The following is a 22381-nucleotide window of genomic DNA, read 5'->3' on the forward strand; positions in this document are numbered from 1 at the left end:
ATCATACATAAACAGCTGCCCCTTTAAATTCCATCCTTATCCTACTTGGTATCCAGATTATTAAGTACTCTGAAAAATTTCTTTCACAGGCCATGCCCTACATAAATATGAATTATTGCCATGCTGATCCTGATAGAGTATTATATTGGTTAATGTAAACTAATATCAACTGCCATGTGATGTACTCGAACTCCACTGCGGGATCTAAAATTTAAATAGACATTGCTCTCATGATTGGCCATCAGGTAGAGTTAACGAAAGAAGGCATGACAATATAAGTCTGCAAATGGTACATTGCTGTCCCTTTCTGTCAGGACAATCATGGCTCCTCCATAAATAAGCCAGTCAGTCTTGGCAGTTACCTCCATGACATTCACTGAGTATCCAGGTAAATCGTCCTTAAAGTAGCCCAGATATTTTGTTGTATTTTCAAGATATTTCTTCATCGCTGGTGTAAGTAAAAATAATAATCTGCAGTGCGCGCTATGCACGAATTACCGCAATGCATTTTTCCCGAATGCTCTTAAACCTTGGTGTGGTCAGAATAGAACAGAATGAAAAATGAAAGGATTCTGGACAAATGCATGCAAGACAAGAGTAATGGATGGATTCACTAGGAGGTCAGTGCTCCTCTATGTTCTAACAGTTGGGGTCTAGTGTGCCAGCACAGGAAGCTACAGTTTGGTAGAATTGGTGATTTTGGCCCATTATTCCCTACACTGAATTCTCAATCTTGGAATGGACGGAGCAAGTGTTTTCTTGCAAGAAAGGGGCATTGTGTTCCTCGTAATTACAGAGCAGCAATAGTGAAGACCCAGAGTATTGGCACCTTACTGACTCATTGAATTTGGCAATTAAACACTGAATAATGGGTACAAGTCAGTAACTGCAAAGCTGCAACAACATCTAATGCACAGGAAAATGTGCGTGTGGTTTACACACTTTCTGGTACATTATATAACATTGCAAATGCATGCATTGAGGATCTGGTATGCCTCTTTAAAAAAGAAACTTGCATTTATATAGAATCTTTAAGAACCTCAGAAGGTCCATTGTGTTCTACAGCCAATTAAGTACTTTTTTTTTTAAGTGCAGTCACCGTTGCGATGTAAGAAACCTGGTAGCCAATTTGTGCACAATAAGATCCCACAAACAGTAATGTGATCCTGGCCAGATTATCTGTTTTTAATGGTGTTGGTTTCAGGGTAAATGTTGGTGAGGACACAGGGAAGCACTCCATTGCTCTTTTTTTGGAAAGGTGCTATGGAATCTATTATGCTCACCTGAGACGGCAGACAGGGCTTCAGTTTAACATCTCATCCAAAGACAGCACCTCCCTCAATGACAGATTTTGTACTAAAGTCTCTGAAGTGAGCCTCGAACCCATAACATTCAGAGGCAACAGTGCTATCAACTAAACCACGGCTGACACCTAGCTAGTATGTGCTTGATACATTTTTCCAATACCGTATGGAGGATTGCAAGTGATTTATAAGCAATAGATGAATGTGAGATCAGGTAAAGGTCTTGGAATCGGTCCTCAGTATATATTAAATCACTTGAGATTCATGTGGATTTTAGTTTTAGAGTTTATCCAGCAGTTGTGACTGAAGATGGCAGCCAATTAGCATGGGCCGGCTCGACAATGAATAAGAAACTTGGGTAAAACCATTTGAAAAGGTTAGACGGCTCACTAATGGCAATTGATAAAATGGTGGTCATTGTACTTTGAATTGCCCCACAAAGCCTGGCATGGTTCTTCTGCTCACCTCCCTCCTGAGGTATTAATATGTCTCCTTTCCAATAAATAAAACTGACAGCCAATCGCTGCCTCTAAGGTATGTTTGGCAATTTACTGCAATATTGGATGTCGATACAATATATCAATGTAAAAGTAAATTGATGTTCAACTGAATTTATTTTTCCTATGGGGTTTAATGTTGAAGGATTTGTTTCTGAAGCTATCAATTTCTAGACAGTTTCTTTCTTCCAAAAACCACTGATCCATTTGGAACATGAACATTACTGCAATATCACTTCAGTAATGATAAATAGATAACAAGGAAGGTAATCCAATCAACTAGACTTCCAAAGGCTCCCCTGTTGATAGTGTGGAATGGCAGATCAAGGTTCATCTATGTTCGATGGAATAGCTGATATTAGCTAGGACGTAGGTAACTACCCTGAGGCTAGATAGAGAAGAATTGACCAACGTTCACACCCATTATCATTACCCATTGACCCCAACACTGAGGTATTAATGGAGCTGACCACACGTTCCATGTTGGATAGGGTGATCTTCATGCTCTAGGCAATGTGTTGACCTACTGGGAGTTGAACTGCAGCATGCTTTGCAACATGGTGCTAGATACCACTGGGCAGCCTGACAGAGAGCTTGTGCGCGCAAAGTCCATGGGGGGTGGGGGGGAAGGTGGGACCAGGTGAGGGCGGGAGGTTTGGTCATCGATGGCAGTGCACAACAGGTAATACTGAATTGCCAGCTCGTCTTAAACCCTGTACAACTTTCTTTTCCATGAATTTCAAAGAGAAAGAAAATTGCAGGGCTGGGATTGGGGTGGGGTGGGGGGGAGTGGAGGGTGGGATGTGGTGTAAAGCAGAATCCCAATTCTCTATTGTCCATTTTGTGGTCCTGAAGACTAATCTCACTCCTCGCTCCCATGGGGGTAATTTTGTGGGTTGCTTATGATGTGAAATGGACAATGTTGGATTGCCTGTCCATTATACATCTCTCCCAGTTTTTGCTTGCAATGCACAAAGCTAAAATTAGCCGCCATGTGTGCAAATTGAGTAAGGATAAGATCGGGCTCAGCTGTGCCACCTCCCCTCATTCAACCTGCCCTCACTGGGTTCACATTTGACGAATGCTTATTGAGTGTGGTACTGGAGGGCACCCAGTGCCCTTATAGCTGTGCCCCAGTGATATCAGCCCCTCCAAGAAAGAAGAAGAGCAAAGGTAAATGTAGGAAAGAAAACTATTAATTTTTTTTCATTCATTCATGGGATGTGGTCATTACCAAGGCCAGTGTTTATTGTTCATTCCTAATTACCCTTTAGAAGATTTTGGAGGCAGTTAAGAGTCAACCACTTTGCTGTGGGTCTGGAGTCACATGTAGGACAGACCAGGTAAGGACAGCAGATTTCCTTCTCTCAAGGACAATAGCAAACCTAATGGGTTTTTGCAGAAATCCAGTAGTTTCATGGTCACCATTACTGATACTAGCTTCTTATTCCAGATTTATTTAATTAACTGAATTTACATTCCCCAGTTGCTGTGGTGGGATTTGAACTTATGTCTCTAGATCATTCGTCCAAGCCTCTTAAGGTGATGCATTTTGGGAGGACTAACAAGGCAAGAGAATATACAATGGACAGTAGGACCCTAGGAAGTACAGAGGGTCAGAGGGACCTTTGTGTACTTGTCCATAGATCACTGAAGGCAGCAGCACAGGTAGATAAGGTGGTTAGGAAGGCATATGGGACACTTGCCTTTATTAGCCGAGGCATAGAATATAAGAGCAGGGAGGTTATGATGGAGCTATATAAAACGCAAGTTAGGCCACAGCTGGAGTACTGTGTACAGTTCTGGGCACCACACTATAGGAAGGATGTGATTGCACTGGAGAGGGTGCAGAGGAGATTCACCAGGATGTTGCCTTGGCTGGAGCATTTTAGCTATGAAGAGAGACTGGATAGGCTAGGGTTGTTTCCCTCGGAGCAGAGAAGGCTGAGGGGGGACCTGATTGAGGTATACAAAATTATGAGGGGCATTGATAGGATAGATAGCAAGAAACTTTTTCCCTTAGCGGAGGGTCAATAACCAGGGGGCATAGATTTAAGGTAAGGGGCAGGAGGTTTAGAGGGAATTTGAGGAAACATTTTCTCACCCAGAGGGTGGTTGGAATCTGGAACACACTGCCTGAAGAGGTGGTAGAGGCAGGAACCCTCACAACATTTAAGAAGTATTTAGATGAGCACTTGAAACGCCATAGAATACAAGGCTATGGGCCAAGTGCTGGAAAACGGGATTAGAATAAGTAGGTGGCTGATGGCCGAAGGGCGTTTCTGTGCTGTATAACTCTATGACTCTGGATTACTAGTCCAGTAACTATTATGCTATTGTGTTAAGGAAAAGCTTCTTTTGCTATTTCTCAGTCTATGTTTCTGATAGACTTTTCTTGGGTGGCTAATAGAGGATCTATCCTAAAAATGTTGTTTTTAAGTTTTTTTCCCCCTCTGTTTGTTTATGATTCCACTGGGAGTCAAACTCCTACTGCACTTTAAAGTCATTTATTCCAATATTGCAAGATTTCACACTGATGCGATGTTTTTCTTTGCTGCTGCTTTAAGCAATCTTGATCTAAAAATAATGTGTGGAGGTTAAGATCCTGTCTGCTGAGGTCCTGACCATTTGTAAGTGTATTTATGGACTGTCATTAACTAATGAAATGTAAATAGACATCACAATGATTCATTACAGACATTTATCTAACCCCACCATGTTTACACATAGCATTCTTAATCTTAAATTGTTAGGGATTGTTGTGCTGGCCACGCTGAATGAATTGAAAGTTTAGCTACTTTTTGCACCAATCTCAGCGTCAAGTGCTCAATATAGGTTAGACACTCCTACAACATTGGACAAACAAATACCCTCAAAACAGCGCACATGACTGCCCCAATGATATTGTCATAGACAGGGCAAGAAATGAAGGTGAGTTTGAGAGTGTTTGTGGTAGATAATCATGCAACAGGAGCATTCAAAAGGGAATTGGATAAATACTGGGAGGGAATAAAATTACGGGGCTATGGGGAAGATCAGGGGAGTGGGATTAATTAGATAGCTTTTTCAAAGAGTCAGTAGGGGCATGATACACCGAATGGCCTCATTCTGTGCTGTCTCATTCTATGGTCTCAGGTTTTGAGTAATCATATATTTAAAGTCATACGTTTAAATCCATGTAATTACTCATCCCTCAACCAACAACACTAAAACAGATTATCTTGTCATTATCGCATTGCTGTTTGTGGGAGCTTGCTGTGTGCAAATTGCCTGCCACATTTCCTGCATTACAACAGAGACTACACTTCAAAAAAGTACTTCATTGACTGTAAAGCACTTTTAGACAGCCTCAGACCAGGAAAGGCATTATATAAATCATACAGTCATAGAATAGTACAGCAAAGAAGGAGGCCATTCGGCCCATTGAATCTGCTCCAGCTCTTTCGAAGAGCAATCCAGTTAGTTTCATTCCCCAGCTCTTTCCCCATAATTCTGCAATTTCTTTTCCCCTGTGCAAGTTCTTTCTTTCTTTTATAATACCCCTACAAATAAGAGAGCCAGCAATTATTTTTCCAGGCCGGAGAGGTGGAAACCGAACAGTGAGCCCAAGACCAGGTTTACTCCAGCTTTCCAACTACCTCATGGCCAATTATTCCAAGGGAGTTCGGCCAGTACGGGACTGGAGGAAAACAACAACAGTGGCAATTGATGTAATGGTTTATGCAATCCTAAATGTGGTATGTACTCTCGACCTATCTACACTCTTTATCGTGATACTGTCTAAATGTTAACAATTTCTAAATTGACTTTTGAAAAAGACCCAAAGTGGTCCCTCACTTTTATTATGTTTCATTTCAGCATTTTTTTTATTCTTTCATGGGATGTAAACATTGCTGGCAAAGACAGCATTTGTTGCCCATCCTAATTGTCCTTGAGAAGGTGGTGGTGAGCTGCCTTCTTAAACCCATTCTTTGGGGTGTAGGTACACCCACAGTGCTGTTAGGAAGAGAGTTCCAGGATTCTGACCCAGCGACAGTGAAGGAACGGCGATATAGTTCCAAGTTGGAATGGTGTGTCGCTTGGAGGGGAACTTGCAAATGGTGGTGTTCCCATGTGTCTTCTGCCCTTGTCCTTCTAAGTGGTAGAGGTCGCAGGTTTGTAAGGTGCTGTCGAAGGAGCCTTGACGAGTTGTTGCAGTGCATCTTGTTTATGGTACACACTGCTGCCACTGTGCGTCAGTGGTGGAGGGAGTGAGTGTTTAAGGTGGTGGATGGGGTGCCAATCAAATGGACTGCTTTGTCTTGAATGGTGTCGAGATTCTTGAGTGCTGTTGGAACTGCACTCATCCAGGCAAGTGGAGTGTATTCCATCACACCCCTGACTTGTTGCTTGTAGATGGTGGACAGGCTTTGGGGAGTCAGGTGGTGAGTTACATGCTGCAGAATTCCCAGCCTCTGACCTTCTCTTGTAGCCACAGAATTTACATGGCTGATCCAGTTAAGTTTCTGGTCAATGAGAACCCCAAGGAAGTTGATTTTCCTTGCTTACTTGAAAGGGTATGGTAGTGTAGTGATTAAGTTACCGGATTTATAATCCAGAGACTAAGTTCAAATTTACCCCACACCCCCACCCCAATCAGGGCAGTTTAAGAATTGGAATTCAGTTTTAAAAATCTGTAAATTTAAAAGCTTGTTGCAAAAACCCACCTGGTTCACTGACGTTCCTTCGGAAAGGAAACTTTATGTGGTTAGCTGGTCTGGCCTGCATGTCATTCCAGTTCCACCCAATTCAGTTGACTCTTAACTGCCCTAGCAAGCTGCTGAGTTCTAACTAGGGATGGGCAATAAATGCAGGACGTCCCAGAAATGCCCACATTCCTGAGATTGGAAATACAATCACAGTAAGGCCTTTGGTGTGCACCTGGCTGCTGAGAGGCACTTTAGTAAATTCCTGAATGGGAAATGGAGAGTCAACACGTTGAGCACATGCACCTAGATATTATAAAAGAAGTGATTTTTCATCATTACTATTACTGCAATCATTAAAGTCACAGGTACAAAAACAATTCAAAGAGAAAATGAAGTGTTGACTTTTATTCCACCTGGGCTGGATTACAAAGGGGAGGAGGTTATGCTTCAGTTGTGTCGAGCCTTGGCTGGATCCATCTGAAATACTGTGTTCAGTTGTGTGCACTGCGCCTCAGGACAGATATATTAGCCTTGGAGAAGGTGCAGCTCAAATTCACCAGAATGATACCATGGGTTAAGTAGGACAGGTTGCATATAAAGTTCATTTGTATTCCCTGGAATATTGGAGATTGAGGGCTGATCTGATCAACGTATTTAAAATGATAAAAGGATTCGATAGAGTAGATAAAGTGAAACTATTTCATCTGGTAGGGGAGACCAGAACAAGAGAGCAGGACAATCATAAAATTAGAGCTTGGTCATTCAGAGGTGATATCAGGAAGCACTTCTTCACACAAAGAGTAGTGGTACTCTGGAACGCTCCCTTCCAAAACACTGTGAATGCTAAGATAATTGAGACCTTCAAAACTGAGGTCAATTGATCTTTGTTCGATTAAAGACATGATCAAAGGCAGATAAATTGATTTGAGATACAGATCAGCCATGATATAACTGAATGGAGGAACAGGCTCGAAGGGCTGAATGGTCTCCTATTTCCATGTTCAAACCGAGTCTCAAACACATACACATAAAACACCACTAATCTGGGTAGAACACATTGTTGGAGCAATATGCCCCTCCAATATGAATGGACCACTGCCTCCTTATTTATAACTGAGAATGTATTTTTGGTTAACTAAGTGATTTGTCTAATTTCAGGATGAGAAAAATCAAGTTCTAACCACCTACATCTGGTACCGACAGGTAAGAATGTGCAGCTCGATTGAACAAAAATGCCCCAATCACCCACACAATCTAAAACATAAAGAAATGGTAAATAGAAACTTGTTTAGAGTCAGGATTACATTCCTTTGACGAAAACATTTCCTTGTGCCTGATTAGCAGCATTATATACTTCCTCCTCATGTACCAATGCATCAAACCCTGCTACATAAAACATGTCACAAAGTAGGTTCAGCTCACAAATGCTCTTCCACCCATTTGGTAATAGCCCTCCCATCTTTCCATTGCATTTCTCTGTTTCTTAGCCTACCCTGAGACACTGGAGTATCAGCTTAGGTCGTATACTTAAATTCTTGAGCCCACAATTTTCTGGCCCAGCAGGGAGATTACTACCAGTTCATATGAACATACAAAACTAACAGGCAGGAAAGGACCAGCAGTCCATCAAGTTTGAGAATTCCTCTCCAACTCAATCAGGCAATCAAAACCAGTTCAGGAGATCACCTGGACAAAGTGTTATCTATAAAGACACAGCTTCCATATGATGCAATCTCTTCCCCAGTCAGGAGCTGGTCCAGCTTCCTTTTGAAGGCACAGCGTCAACACCAATCACACAGGTTTAATATTCAGGCTAAGCCAAGCCTCACTGGAATTGCTTTTACCTAATATCGGTTTAGGGAGCCCAAATGAACACCTGCTCTTTTTTAAAAATTGAATATTCACATCGCTTGGACATTTTTACTATATATATATATATTCAAATTACCTGAATATTGGGGTCTACATCTCATAAAAATCTAATCCAACCACTCACTAATATGTAGATGGACTATTTATGTGGAACTCTGCACAAACTCTGAGTAACAGTTTCACCAACCTCTTTCAGATTTGGACTGATGAATTCTTGATGTGGGATCCCCAGGACTTTGATGACATCAAGCAGATATCGATTCCCACTGCAAACATATGGGTGCCAGATATATTAATAAATGAATTGTAAGTAATCTTATCATTAATAGTAATAGTGTAGAAAAAGAAAACAGCTTCTACCTAGGTTTGGTACCAGGACACTTCTGGCACAGATAGACATTTTTGAATACATTCTCTAGAAGTTTCTAAACTCTAGTTGCCAACAAGTCTGACTTTCTTTTCAAACAGGTTCAATTTTCCTCTCACCTCTCATCTTATGCTCTGAGGTCAATAGTTATTGACAATATTAAAGATTTTTTATCTCTGAATTTGTGCAATGATTTCATACCCCCATCCCTCCACCAGGTTTTGGTGGCAACTAGACTGATATCAAGGAATCAGGGTCTTAGAATATAGACTTTGCATAATTTTCCAAACATAATTTCCAAAAAGAGATAAGCAGGCAGGGTGCTTAGTATAGCAGCTGGACATAAAAGGGTTGGGACACAGAAACATCTCTGTAAAATCCAGCACTGCAACCCTCCGTGAACTCTGCATCCCTCCAATTCTGTCCTCTTGTGTGAGCCCAATTTCCTTTGTTCCTCAATTGGCAGCCACCTAGGCCCTAAGCTCTGGAATTCCCTCCCTAAACCTCTTTGCATCTTGACATTTTCCTCTTCCTTTAAGACATTTCTTGAAATCTACCTCTTTGACCAAGCTTTCAATCACCTGTCCTAATATCTCACGTGGCTCAGTATCAAATTTTGTCTGTTAATCGCTCCTGTGAAGTGCCTTGGGACATTTTGTCATGTTATATAAATGCAGGTTGTTGTAAAGTGAATTCTCACTTGCCATTGCCATTCTTGGGTAGAGATGCATGGAATTAAAGAATGGAATAAAATTGGTCAGCAGATGAACCTAAGCTTTTCTCATGTACCTTCTCGCAGCTAGTAACCAAGTTGAATTGAAATGAAAGGCTACACCCAGCATACTTCACCTGATTTCACAGCTGGGAAACAGTACATCACAGTTCTGTACTCTTGTCATAAACTTTGTAACATTTACAACAATATTCTTTGAACTCACCAATACCAGTTGGTCTTCTTGTGTTATAGTCTTAAGAATATTAATAATTAATTCAGCATTGACTGATAAATATAAGGACAAGTAACAAGAATTAATAATGGTTTTAAACAACTTTACATTTTGCATCTTGACCCTGTGGACCCACTAACTTCAGCTTGGATCTAACCAATTGCCAGTGTTTAGCGGAATGTCTCTAAATTCTCACACTTAACATGAGAATTTCTTTATTATTACATAGAGGTTCATCGAGTTTGCAGCACAGAAACAGGCCATTTGACCCAACTGGTCCATGGGTCTATGTTGGTGTTTATGCTCCACATGAGCCTCCTCCCACCCTACTTCATCTCAAACTATCAGCATGTCCTTCTATTCCTTTCTCCCTCATGTGTTTATCTATCTTCCCTTAAATGCAGCTACACTATTCACCTCAACTATTCCTTGTGGTAGTATGATTAAAGATGTGCTTTCTCTCAGTGTCGACGTAGGTAAGTCACCTGATATCCCATACGTTTACGTTGACTATGAAGGCCGAGTGCAGAACTACAAGCCCATCCAGGTCGTCACCGCCTGTAGCCTGGACATCTACAACTTCCCATTTGATGTCCAGAACTGTACGTTGACATTCACAAGCTGGCTGCACAATAGTAAGTAACAGTGAAAGGTAAAAAAAAATATATATTTTTTTGTTGTGGTTTTGCATGAGGAAAGATGGAAGTTTTGAGAAAAAGGGCAGGGGAATGATTTTGACTTCAGTTGAAGAAAAAATCAAGAGAGATGTAGACGGGGGTGTTGATTCACCATCACCTGTTCTACTATTGCACAAGTCAAAAGTACTTTCAAGGACTTTAAATTGATGAGTTCTGCCTAGGTCATTTGGAAGGCTATTTAAGTTAAAATTCCAAGACCCCTGAGCAGTTTGGCACTTCTCTTAACCTGTTAGAATACAGGTTGAGAATAGGAAAATAGGCAATGCCAAGGATCAGGTAAGGTCATTTGTCCCATTGACGTTCATTCCCCTTATATTGCAGCTCCCCAATCCCAGCATGCACCATCCCTGGTAGGTTACTACGAACATTTATTGTTTAGCAAATGTTGTCCCCTTGTTCAAGAAGGGGAGTAGAGACAGCCCTGGTAATTATAGACCTGTGAGCCTTACTTCGGTTGTGGGTAAAATGTTGGAAAAGGTTAAAGGAGACAGGATATATAATCATCTTGAAAAGAATAAGTTCATTTGCGATAGTCAGCACGGTTTTGTGAAAGGTAGGTCGTGCCTCACAAACCTTATTGAGTTTTTCGAGAAGGTGACCAAACAGGTGGATGAGGGTAAAGCAGTGGATGTGGTGTATATGGATTTCAGTAAGGCGTTTGATAAGGTTCCCCACGGTAGGCTATTGCAGAAAATATGGAAGTATGGGGTTGAAGGTGATTTAGAGCTTTGGATCAGAAATTGGCTAGCTGAAAGAAGACAGAGGGTGGTGGTTGATGGTAAATGTTCATCCTGGAGTTTAGTTACTAGTGGTGTACTGCAAGGATCTGTTTTGGGGCCACTGCTGTTTGTCATTTTTATAAATGACCTGGAAGAGGGTGTAGAAGGGTGGGTTAGTAAATTTGCGGATGACACTAAGGTCGGTGGAGTTGTGGATAGTGCCGAAGGATGTTGTAGGGTACAGAGGGACATAGATAGGCTGCAGAGCTGGGCTGAGAGATGGCAAATGGAGTTTAATGCGGAAAAGTGCGAGGTGATTCACTTTGGAAGGAGTAACAGGAATGCAGAGTACTGGGCTAATGGGAAGATTCTTGGTAGTGTAGATGAACAGAGAGATCTTGGTGTCCAGGTGCATAAATCCCTGAAGGTTGCTACCCAGGTTAATAGGGCTGTTAAGAAGGCATATGGTGTGTTAGCTTTTATTAGTAGGGGGATCGAGTTTCGGAGCTACGAGGTCATGCTACAGCTGTACAAAACTCTGGTGAGACCGCACCTGGAGTATTGCGTGCAGTTCTGGTCACCGCATTATAGGAAGGATGTGGAAGCTATGGAAAGGGTGCAGAGGAGATTTACTAGGATGTTGCCTGGTATGGAGGGAAGGTCTTACGAGGAAATGCTGAGGGACTTGAGGTTGTTTTCGTTGGAGAGAAGGAGGATGAGAGGTGACTTAATAGAGACATATAAGATAATCAGAAGGTTAGATAGGGTGGATAGTGAGAGTCTTTTTCCTCGGATGGTGATGGCAAACACGAGGGGACATAGCTTTAAGTTGAGGGGTGATAGATATAGGACAGATGTCAGAGGTAGTTTCTTTACTCAGAGAGTAGTAGGGGCGTGGAACGCCCTGCCTGCAACAGTAGTAGACTCGCCAACTTTAAGGGCATTTAAGTGGTCATTGGATAGACATATGGATGAAAATGGAATAGTGTAGGTCAGATGGTTTCACAGGTCGGCGCAACATCGAGGGCCGAAGGGCCTGTACTGCGCTGTAATGTTCTAATGTTCTAAAAATTCTAATTTATCATATCATACCCTTATATTTGATCTTTATTTATCATCTTACAAATAAGGAAATGTTTTTCTAACTTCGTTTTTAAATTTGTCACTCATTTAATGTCCTCTGGTCTCACTGACCTGTTTTACTATTAAGTAAGATTCTGGGTTCACCTTATCTCTACCGTTTAATACTTTACATACCTTGATCCAGTTGTTCCTTTAACTATCTTCTCTCTAAACTGAAAAGCTTAATTTTCTTTAACCTTTCCTCGTAGTTCACATTTTTAAACTTTTGGAAATCCTTATGCTGAGCAAAATATTGAACCAATTCTGTGACCTATTCAATAAATGTATGAGGATGGATAGTGAGCTCAAAAATGTCTACCATTAAAAAATGCAGAGAAAATTGATGCTGGAACATTGTTTTGCCCATAGGTGTCACTAGTGTGCTTTGTAAATATTATAGAATTTAGTACTGGAAAAGTGTTCTACTGACACCATTGTGAGAGAACACTAGTATTATACCAGACTAAGAATGGTAGAACAGACTGATGGCAGTAAATTGAATTACAGTCCACAGTTTACTTATTGCAACATTGGAAGAACTTTTCTTCAGGAACTAGGGAATACAGAAAGGCACCAACAACTTCCTGTCCTGCTATTCAATCAATCACTAGATCACATGCTCAGAAGTCTAACATGTTCAGACTGCTTATTGATGATTCAGAGCCAGCCAATGAGTTAGAGATGGGGTGGGACTTATGGAAGAACTTATAGCAAATTGTCCATTTTACAGCAAACAAATGCTATTTACTCAGCAAATGGAGTCTGTTTAAACAACGTTCTACAGCAAACAGTCTACAGAATCTATTTAAAAAGAGTCCCTATGAACTACAGCAAATGGAACTAATGACCAAAACTACAGCAACGCTTCCCAATAAAAGCAGGGTTATTTCACCAGCCAAATACAGTGAGTGGATGATAGATAATAAAAATCAATCCCAATAACTTACAGCAGGCATGATGGATGGGGGAATTACTCAAACATCTACACTTTGGGGGGAATAGTGTTGTTACTATATGTAGCCAACAATGGCACAGCAAGTGGAAGAGAGTTACTTCCTGGAGGCAGGAGGGAACAAAAAAATTCAGTGAGCCAATTGTACTGCTGTTGAGTACCATCTAGTGGTTGGTTCAGGAATGGCACTGGCAGAAGACTTGCAGGCATAGAATCAAAGAATAGTTATAGAGTCATTTACAGCACAGAAGGAAGCCATTCAGCCATCAAGTCCATTTCCAGCTCTCCAGTAAGTCCCACTCCCCTGCTCAATCCACGTAGCTCTGCAAGTCTATTTCCTTCAAGTGGCCATTCAATTTCCTTTTGAAGTCATTGATTGTCTCCACTTCCACCATCCTTGGTGGGCAGCAAGTTCCTGGTCATTACCACAGGCTGCATAAAAAAGTTCTTCCTCATTTTTCCCCTGTAGCTCTTGCCCAAAACCTTCAATCTGTGTCCCCTAGTCCTTGTACCATTTGTTAATGGGAACTGTTTTTCCTTGTCTAACATATCTAAGCCTGCTATAATCTTGTACATTTCCATTAAATCTCCTCTCGATCTCCTTTGTTCTAAGGAGAACAAACCAGGCTTTTCCAACCTAACCTTGTAACTAAAATCCCCCATCCTTGGAACCATTCTGGTAAATCTCCTCTGCACCCCCTCAAGGACCCTCACATCCTCCTGAAGTGTGCTGACCAGAACTGGATGCAATATTCCAGTTGGATCCTAACCAGAGCTTTATAAAGGTTCAGCATAACTTCCCTGCTTTTGTACTCAATGTCTTTATTTATGAAGCCTAAGATTCCATATGCTTTATTAACCAGTGATGTTTAGCCAGAAACTATGGAGAAGGGATAAGTAAACAAATTTATACCAGAAGGAAAACTGCATTTTTATGTTCCCCATTGGTTTTGAATACCCAGGGGAGCAGAACCTCAAATGTGTAGTGGCCTGTTCCAAAAAAAAAGCAAAAAAGAAAAACAATTTTATATCCAATTAAATGAGATTTCTAATTTAACTTTAGTTAGGTGATTGGGTGCTGTTGACTGTGCAGGAAGAAAGGAAGAGATTTTAATATTTTATTGTTCAAAGTAATGCTATTAAATTATTAGATACAATGGCCTAGGATTTATGTACCAACACTATAGAGGTAGAAATTTTGACTTTTTTTTTAGCATAATTGTGAGAAAACCCACATCAATGCTAAAGGAATTTGGTTGTTATGCAGGAGAATTTTTTATATTCTATTAATTATATGTGATTATCTATTAATTATATTATGAATTATACTATATCATAGTGATTATGATAATTATTTTATATTAGTTAAATTATATTAGATTAGCTCTTTAGCTCATTTCAACTCCAGCCTTATTTTGTTGGAAAACAATGACATCTATTGCACAATGTAGGGTCCATTTTTGTGACTCTGTGTTGTCAACTCGGAGCGTCACTTGACGGGAACACGGGCTTGGAGAATTTGGTGTCATGGTCAATATGCTGGTCTGACAGCACTCACAATTTTTACCAAAGAACCAGGAGAAAGCAAGAGAACTTGCATTTATATAGCCCCTTTCACACCCTCAGGATGTCCCAAAGCACGTCACAGGCAATGAAGTACTTTTGAAGCATACTGTTGTAATGTAGGAAATGTGGCAGTCAATTTGCACACAGCACTAATTATACTAAATTCCAAGCTTCACACTGTGTGCCGTTCACCTATCACCCACTGTTCCATTGACCTCCCGGTCCAGCAAAGCCTTGATTCCAAATTCTCATCCTTGTTTTCTAATACCTCCATGATTTCATCTATAACTTTTCAGTCTTACATGTCGCCAAGATCTCCATGTCCTCCAATTCTGGCCTCTTGTACATCTCTGATTTTAATCATTCCACCACTGGTGGCCTTATCTTCAACAGCCTAGGCCCTATGCTCTGGAATCCCCTCCCTAAACTTCTCTGACTTTCTACCACTCTTTTCTCCTTTAAGATGCTCCGTAAACCCATGTCTTTTGATCATGCTTTTGGTCATCTGCCCTAATATATCCTTATCTGGCTCAGTTTGCTTGCTAACATTTCTGTGAAGCACCTTGGGATGTTTTACTATGAAAGGTGCGATATAATTTAGGTTTTGTTGTACCATTATTCTAAAATTAGATTGCAAGCTGTCCAACTATTTTCCCTTAATCTTTCCAGTTCGAGATATTAATATTTCGCTGTGGCGAACACCTGAACTCGTGAAGTACGACAGAAGTGTTTTCATGAATCAAGGCGAATGGGAGCTCCTTTATGTTGATTCCCAATTCATTGAATTTAACCTTGAGAAAGGAATGTCTGATGGCTACGCAGAAATGCGTTTTTTTGTAAGTCCTTCTTACGTAACACTTTATGACTAGCTTTTGGTCTTTGTAAGGCTGTATGGAATTGCCATGGTCACAAGCTATGTATGTAAACAGAGACTTGAAATATTGCAACATGGAGTGTACCAACATAAAGAGTTCTTCCACATCTGAAGCCTGAGCTCAAACTCAGTTCAAGCTGATGGGACAAAGGTCTTTTTCTTGTATTAAAAAAATTCAATGTAGGCCAACGATTCCTTAAACAGGGCACTGAGTTTGAAAAGAATAAGTAAAAAGATGAGATAAATCAGAAAGCAGTGGTTAAGTGACATTGACCTTGGGTTCATTATAGGATTAAGGAAGATGAGGAGTTCCACAATTATAGAAAAAGGAGGACTTGCATTGATATAGCACCTTTCACAACTTCAGGGTGTTCCTAAGTGCCTTACAGCCAATGAAGTACTTTTGAAATGTAGTCACTGTTGTAGTTTAAGAAACACACCAGCCAGTTTGAACACAGCAAGCTCCCACACACAGCAATGTGATAATGACCGGATAATCTATTTTTAGACTTAGCTTAAGAAATAAATATTGGCTAAGACACCAGGGAGAACTCCCCTGCTCTTCTACAAAATTGTACCTTGGGATCTCTTACATCCACATGTTGGGTGGGACAAGGCCCTCAGGTTAAGGTCTTACCTGCAAGATGGCACCTCTGAATATCAGCCTAGATTTTGTGCTCAAATCTCTGGAGTGGGACTTGAACTCACAACTTTCTGATGCTGAGCTAAGACTGCTGCCCACTGAGCCACAGCTGCCAAGCCTCTAGGGTATCACCTAATTATTACTCCGCAAATGATTCCATCTTTATTCCTGTTCTTTCCAGCCTTGGTATTGCCCTTTGCTATGAACGTTGGCCTTTCATTTCTCTGTATTCGTTTGTCATTTTCCTCACAAACCTCAATTTCTTTAACTTTTCAAATTAGCAATCGATTAATGTGATCATATTCAGAGTTACTGGGGGAGGCGGGTTGAGAATGTCTTTGACGGTTAGGAACCGGAGGAGGCCATTTAGCCCCTAGAGCCTGTTTCGCCATTCAACTAGATCATGGCTGATCTGTGACCTAACTCCACATACCCACCTTAATTCCTTTGGTTAACAAAGATCTATCCATCTCAAATTTAAAATTAATAGATGATCGAGCATCAATAGCCATTTGCAGAAGAGATTTGCAAACTTCTACAACCCTTTATGGGTAAAGGTGTTTCCAAACTTCTTTCCTGAAAGGTCTGCCTCTAATGTTGAGGCTGTGTCCCCTAGTCCGAGACGCTCCAAAGAGCGAAAATAGTTTCTCTCTATCTAACCTATCAGTTCCCCTTAACATCTTGTAAACTTTGATCAAATCACTCCACAACCTGCTGAATTCCAGGAAATACAACATTAGTTTTTGTAATCTCTCCTCCTAATTTTACCCTTGGAGTCCCGGTATTATTCTGGTAAATCAACACTGCCAATATATCCCTCCCACAGTGCAGTGCCAAGAACTGAACACAATACTCCAGGTGTGGTCTAACCAGGGCTTTGTGTAACTGCAGCATAACTTCAACCCATGATATTTTCATGACAATATTTCTCTCTTGTTTCTTAGCTCGTCATTCGAAGGCGCCCCTTGTTCTATGCAGTTAGTTTGCTGCTACCCAGTATCTTCCTGATGGTGATGGACATCATCGGGTTTTATTTGCCTCCAGACAGTGGGGAGAGAGTGTCATTTAAAATTACTCTTCTTCTGGGGTATTCCGTTTTTCTCATCATCGTGTCTGACACCCTTCCAGCAACAGCCATTGGCACTCCACTGATAGGTAAATGGAAAGTTTGCACACTTCAAAGTCCGTTCTTGGTTTGTGTCGGGAGCAGGTTTGGTTAAACACTGAATGGTAATGATAATCTGGAATTTGCTTTAAAAAAAGCTGCTGGTGTATTTGATCTTTTAAAGATAGAAACATCTTCAGAGATTGTACCCGGGAAACAGAGATCTTATGATCGTAGAGTCATAGAGTCATTCCGGTACAGAAGGAGGACATTTGGCCCATCGAATCCATGCCGGTTCTCCGTAGATCAATCCAGCCAGTCCCATTTCCCACTCTATCCCCTTAGCTTTGTAAGTTTGTTTCCCTCAAGTGCCCCTCCAATTTCCTTTTGAAACCATTAATCATCTCCACTTCCACCACCCTTATAAGTTCCAGGTCACTACTATCCGCTGCTTAAAAAGCTCTTCCTCACATCCCCTCTGCATCTCTTGCCCAAAACCTTAAATCTGTGCCCACTAGTTATTGTACCATGAGGTAATGGGAATAGGTTTAGATAAGGTAGACAAAGAAAAACTATCATAATCTTGTACACCTCTATCAAATCTCCCCTCAACCTCCTTTGCTCCAAGGAGAACAACCCCAGCTTCTCCAACCTAACCTTGTAGCTAAAATCCCTCATCCTTGAACCATTCTGGATCACTAGGTAGAAAACCTGGAGGAGATAGATGGAATAGTCTTCAATGTGGTTCCAAGGAATCCCAAGCCACTCAACGTTAAACAAAGATTTATACTCATGATCTATATATGTGAGCTGTATCTGTACCATTGGTTAGTTGAGATGGCTATGTAGCTACCTGACCTTTGCTCCTTGTATAAATCCTTGATCCTCTTGTCTTTCTCTTCTTCATTCTTTCTCTATCACCCTATTTCTGTATTTATCATTCCCTCTCCACAGCTTGCCTAGTTGTGGGATTTGCGAGTAATTTCTTGTTCCTTATTCACACTGGTAAGTGAGAAAAAAAACAATAGACAGCCATGGAAGCAGGCTATCCCAGCATTCACAGCAGAAGTAAAAAGCCTCTATTCAAACAATGTGACTCAACCTCTGATTTTCCCTTCACTCCCTCTGAGGGAACTGCCCAAATGCTGACCTAGACCTGTCCTTGTTTTCCCTTGCTCACTAATAAAATCAGCAGGGCCTCCATGACCAATTTAAACAAATTGTGTTTAAATATTGATCTATCAGAAGGATCTTGCATTGCTGTCTCAAAAGTGGCAGCATGTAGCAACACTACTATTCCCGCCCAGAATTAAGATGATTGGGTAATTCGGTGGCCAATTGTGCCTGGGAACTGCACTGCTGTAAGTGACTGGGATTTGTTGTACAAAGATAATTTGCATTGTGTAATTACCCTCCACTCACTGCATTTTGCTGCTGAAATCACCCTTCTTTTAGCGGGAGACATTGCTGCAGTTTCGATCATTAGTTCTGTTTGCTGTTAGTTCGCACACACTCTTTTTATGTAGACTCTGTAGACTGTTTGCTGCAGTGCGCTGTTAAAATAGAATCTTTTTGCTGAGTAAATGGACTTTGTTTTGAGTCCTGCTGTAAGCCACATTCTGCTTCCAACTCATTGGCTGGCACCATGGTGTCAACAGACACTCTGCTTAAAGATCTAACATCATACTTGCTCTGGGAAGCAAGGGAGGAGATTGCTGGGGCCCTGGCAGAGATTTTTGTATCATCGTTAGCCACGGGTGAGGTACCGGAAGACTGGAGGACAGCTAATATTGTGCCTTTATTTAAGAAGGGCAGCAGGGATAGGCCAGGGAACTACAGGCCGGTGAGCCTTACATCAGTGGTGGGAAAGTTATTGGAAGGGATTCTGAGAGACAGGATTTATATGCATCTGGAAAGGCCTGGTCTGATTAGCAATAGTCAGCATGGCTTTGTGCGTGGGAAATCATGTCTCACGAATTTGATTGAGTTTTTTGAGGAGGTGACCAAGAGGATTGACGAGGGCAGGGTGATGGACGTTGTCTACATGGACTTTAGCAAGGCCTTTGACAAGGTCCCGCATGGTAGGCTGGTCCAGAAGGTTCAAACACATGGGATCCAGGGTGAGCTAGCAAATTGGATCCAAAATTAGCTTGGTGATAGGAGGCAGAGGGTGGTAGTGGAGGGTTGTTTTTCAGATTGGAGGCCGGTGACCAGTGGTGTGCCGCAGGGATCGGTGCTGGGCCCTCTGTTGTTTGTCATATATATTAATGGCTTGGATGTAAATGTAGGGGACATGATTAGTAAGTTTGCAGATGACACGAAAATTGGTGGTATAGTGTACAGTGAAGAAGGTTGTCTAAGGTTACAACAGGATATAGATCAACTGGGAAAGTGGGCAAGGGAGTGGCAAATGGAATTTAACGCAGACAAGTGTGAAATGATGTATTTTGGGAAGTTAAACCAGGGCAGGACATATACAGTGAACGGCAGGGCCCTGAGGAGTGTTGTTGAGCAGAGAGACCTTGGGGTGCAAGTACATAGTTCCCTGAAAGTGGCAACACAGGTAGACAGGGTGGTGAAGAAGGCATATGGCATGCTTGCCTTCATCAGCCGAGGCACTGAGTACAAGAGTTGGGACGTCATGTTACAGTTGTACATAACATTAGTTAGGCCACATTTGGAGTACTGTGTGCAGATCTGGTCACCGCACTACAGGAAAGATGTGATTAAGCTAGAGAGGGTGCAGAAAAGATTCACAAGGATGTTGCCTGGTTTGGAGGGCTTAAGTTATAAAGAGAGATTGAATAGGCTGAGTCTGTTTTCCCTGGAGCGAAGGAGGCTGAGAGGGGACATGATAGAGGTACGTAAAATTATGAGAGGCATAGATAGGGTAGATAGCCAGAGTCTGTTTCCCATGGTAGGGGTGACTAAAACTAGAGGGCTTAGATTTAAGGTGAGAGGGAGGAGGTTTAAAGGGGATCAAAGGGGTAAATTTTTCACAGAAAGAATAGTGGGTATCTGGAATGAGCTGCCTGAGGAAGTGGTGAAAGCAGGAACAGTAGCAACATTTAAGAGGCATCTGGACAGGTACTTGAGTGAGCAAGGCATAGAGGGATATGGAATTAATGCAGTCAGGTGGGATTAGTATAGATCGGCATTATGGTCGGCATGGACACAGTGGGCCGAAGGGCCTGTTTCTATGCTATACGACTCGTTGACTCTATGACTCTATTTAGGAAACGACTACTTCGGTAACCAAATCCTATATTTCACCCCCCTCCCCTTCCCCATTCCTACTTCAGGTGTGTATTTCGTGGTATGTATGGCCCTGCTGGTGATCAGCCTGACTGAAACCATTCTAATCGTACGACTGGTGCACAAGCAGGACCTCCAGCCACATGTCCCGGAGTGGGTTAAGCGTTTGGTTCTAGACAAAGCCACAGTCTTCCTCTGTCTTCGTGACAAAAAGCGGTTCCATCCCATGCGTCACCACAGTGAAACACCAGATAACCCCAGGGACAGGAAGGGCAGCACAGGTAGGTGAATGAATTCCAGAGCAAGCAAGAGTAAAAAATCAGTTCACCAGATTTTGTAATCACACTTATATATTAGGACACCTGAACATACTGAGGTGGCAAACCGAGAAAGACTAAATGGTCCATCAAGCTTGACCCATGCACTTCAAGAGCTTGAGCATCTTTGATCTGTCCCAATGTCGTGAAAGATGCAATACAAATGGAAGTTCTTTCTTTCTTTAACTTGGTGGCTCTGAGTGATGGATGACTAGGATTGGAAACTCAACCCGTGCACTTGCAGGTCAGATCCTTCTGTGGCACATTATGTCAAAGCACTAGAACTGCTCTAATTGTGGACACCTAGAGAATCCCATAACAGCAGCTTTCATTTATATAGCGCCTTTAACATAGTAAAGCATCCAAAGGGGCTTCACAGGAGCGTTATTAAACAAAAATTTGACTCTGAGCCATATAAGCAGCTATTAGGACAAGTGACCGAAAGCTTGGTCAAAGAGGTAGACTTTAAGGAATGTCTTAAAGGAGGAGAGAGTGGTAGAGGGGGGAGAGGTTTAGGGAGGGAATTCCAGAGCTAAAGGCCCAGGCGGCTGAAGGCATTCTGCCAACGGAACAGCGATTAAAATTGAAGATGTGCAAAGGGCAGAATTGGAGGAGCACAGAAATCTCAGAGGGTTGTAGGGCCGGAGGAGGGTACAGAGATATGGAAGGGGTGAGGCAATGGAGGAATTTTAAACAAAGCAACTGTGTTTTTTTTTCAATCTTTATCTTGATAGTACAACTGAATCACTTCACCTGCGAGAACGGGACGGACTGCGAGAAGCCAGTTGGCTCCAGCTTACCTCAGGTAGACTCAGTACTCGCAGTGCACAACATCCTGCACGAGATCTCAGCCATTCGCCAATTCCTGGAGAAACGTGACGAGTACAGAGATATCGCCAAGGAGTGGCTGCAGGTGGGGTATGTTTTGGACGTGCTCCTCTTCCGGGTGTATCTGGTGGCAGTCCTGGCCTACGGAATCAGCTTGGGCACTCTATGGTCTATATGGCAGTACTCCTGAATCAACAAGGCATCAAGCTGTGCATGGCACATATGCACAGCTTGCTTTGTACCTCTTTTTGCATCGAGTTAGATTGAGTTTACAGCACAAAAACAGGCCATTTGGCCCAAATGGTCCATGCTGGCTTCATACTAACCTGCTTCCACCCTTCTTCATCTAACCCTATCTGTGTAACTTTCTATTCCTTTCTCCCTCATGTGCTTCCCCTTAAATACATCTATGATTTGTTATAAAACATTCAAGCTATTTTCTGCAGCCACACACAGAAGTTATCCATCTTGTGTCTTAGGATGCATTTTAATTTATGCCCTTCCCTCCACCTTGAGAAACTGACACGATCAGGACAGCTGCCCCTTTTATACAACACACTGAGGAAGTCAATGGAAAGTGAATCTGATCATGCCGGTTTCCCACCCATCAGGTTAGCTTGAAATTAC

At 41.8% G+C, this 22381-nt stretch overlaps 1 protein-coding gene across 1 annotated transcript; it reads left to right on the forward strand.

The window, feature by feature from the left end:
- Positions 1 to 2466: 2466 nt before the first annotated feature.
- LOC137381574 (5-hydroxytryptamine receptor 3A-like) lies at positions 2467 to 21944 on the forward strand. The gene is made up of 9 exons (XM_068054267.1): positions 2467 to 2483; positions 5355 to 5538; positions 7648 to 7692; positions 8558 to 8667; positions 10141 to 10310; positions 15402 to 15568; positions 17194 to 17404; positions 20657 to 20890; positions 21661 to 21944. The coding sequence occupies exons 1-9, from the start codon at positions 2467 to 2469 to the stop codon at positions 21942 to 21944; spliced, it is 1422 nt and encodes a 473-aa protein (XP_067910368.1).
- The last annotated feature ends 437 nt before the right edge of the window (positions 21945 to 22381 follow it).

The sequence above is a fragment of the Heterodontus francisci genome, chromosome 22, assembly GCF_036365525.1.
Source record: "Heterodontus francisci isolate sHetFra1 chromosome 22, sHetFra1.hap1, whole genome shotgun sequence".
NCBI lineage: Eukaryota > Metazoa > Chordata > Chondrichthyes > Heterodontiformes > Heterodontidae > Heterodontus > Heterodontus francisci.

Bases quoted from the DNA above. Each gene is read 5' to 3' on its own strand.
- LOC137381574 (XM_068054267.1), top strand. The intron at 5,539-7,647 runs GTATGTACTCTC...GTCTAATTTCAG, and splicing joins TTTATGCAATCCTAAATGTG to GATGAGAAAAATCAAGTTCT. The intron at 8,668-10,140 runs GTAAGTAATCTT...GCTTTCTCTCAG, and splicing joins GATATATTAATAAATGAATT to TGTCGACGTAGGTAAGTCAC.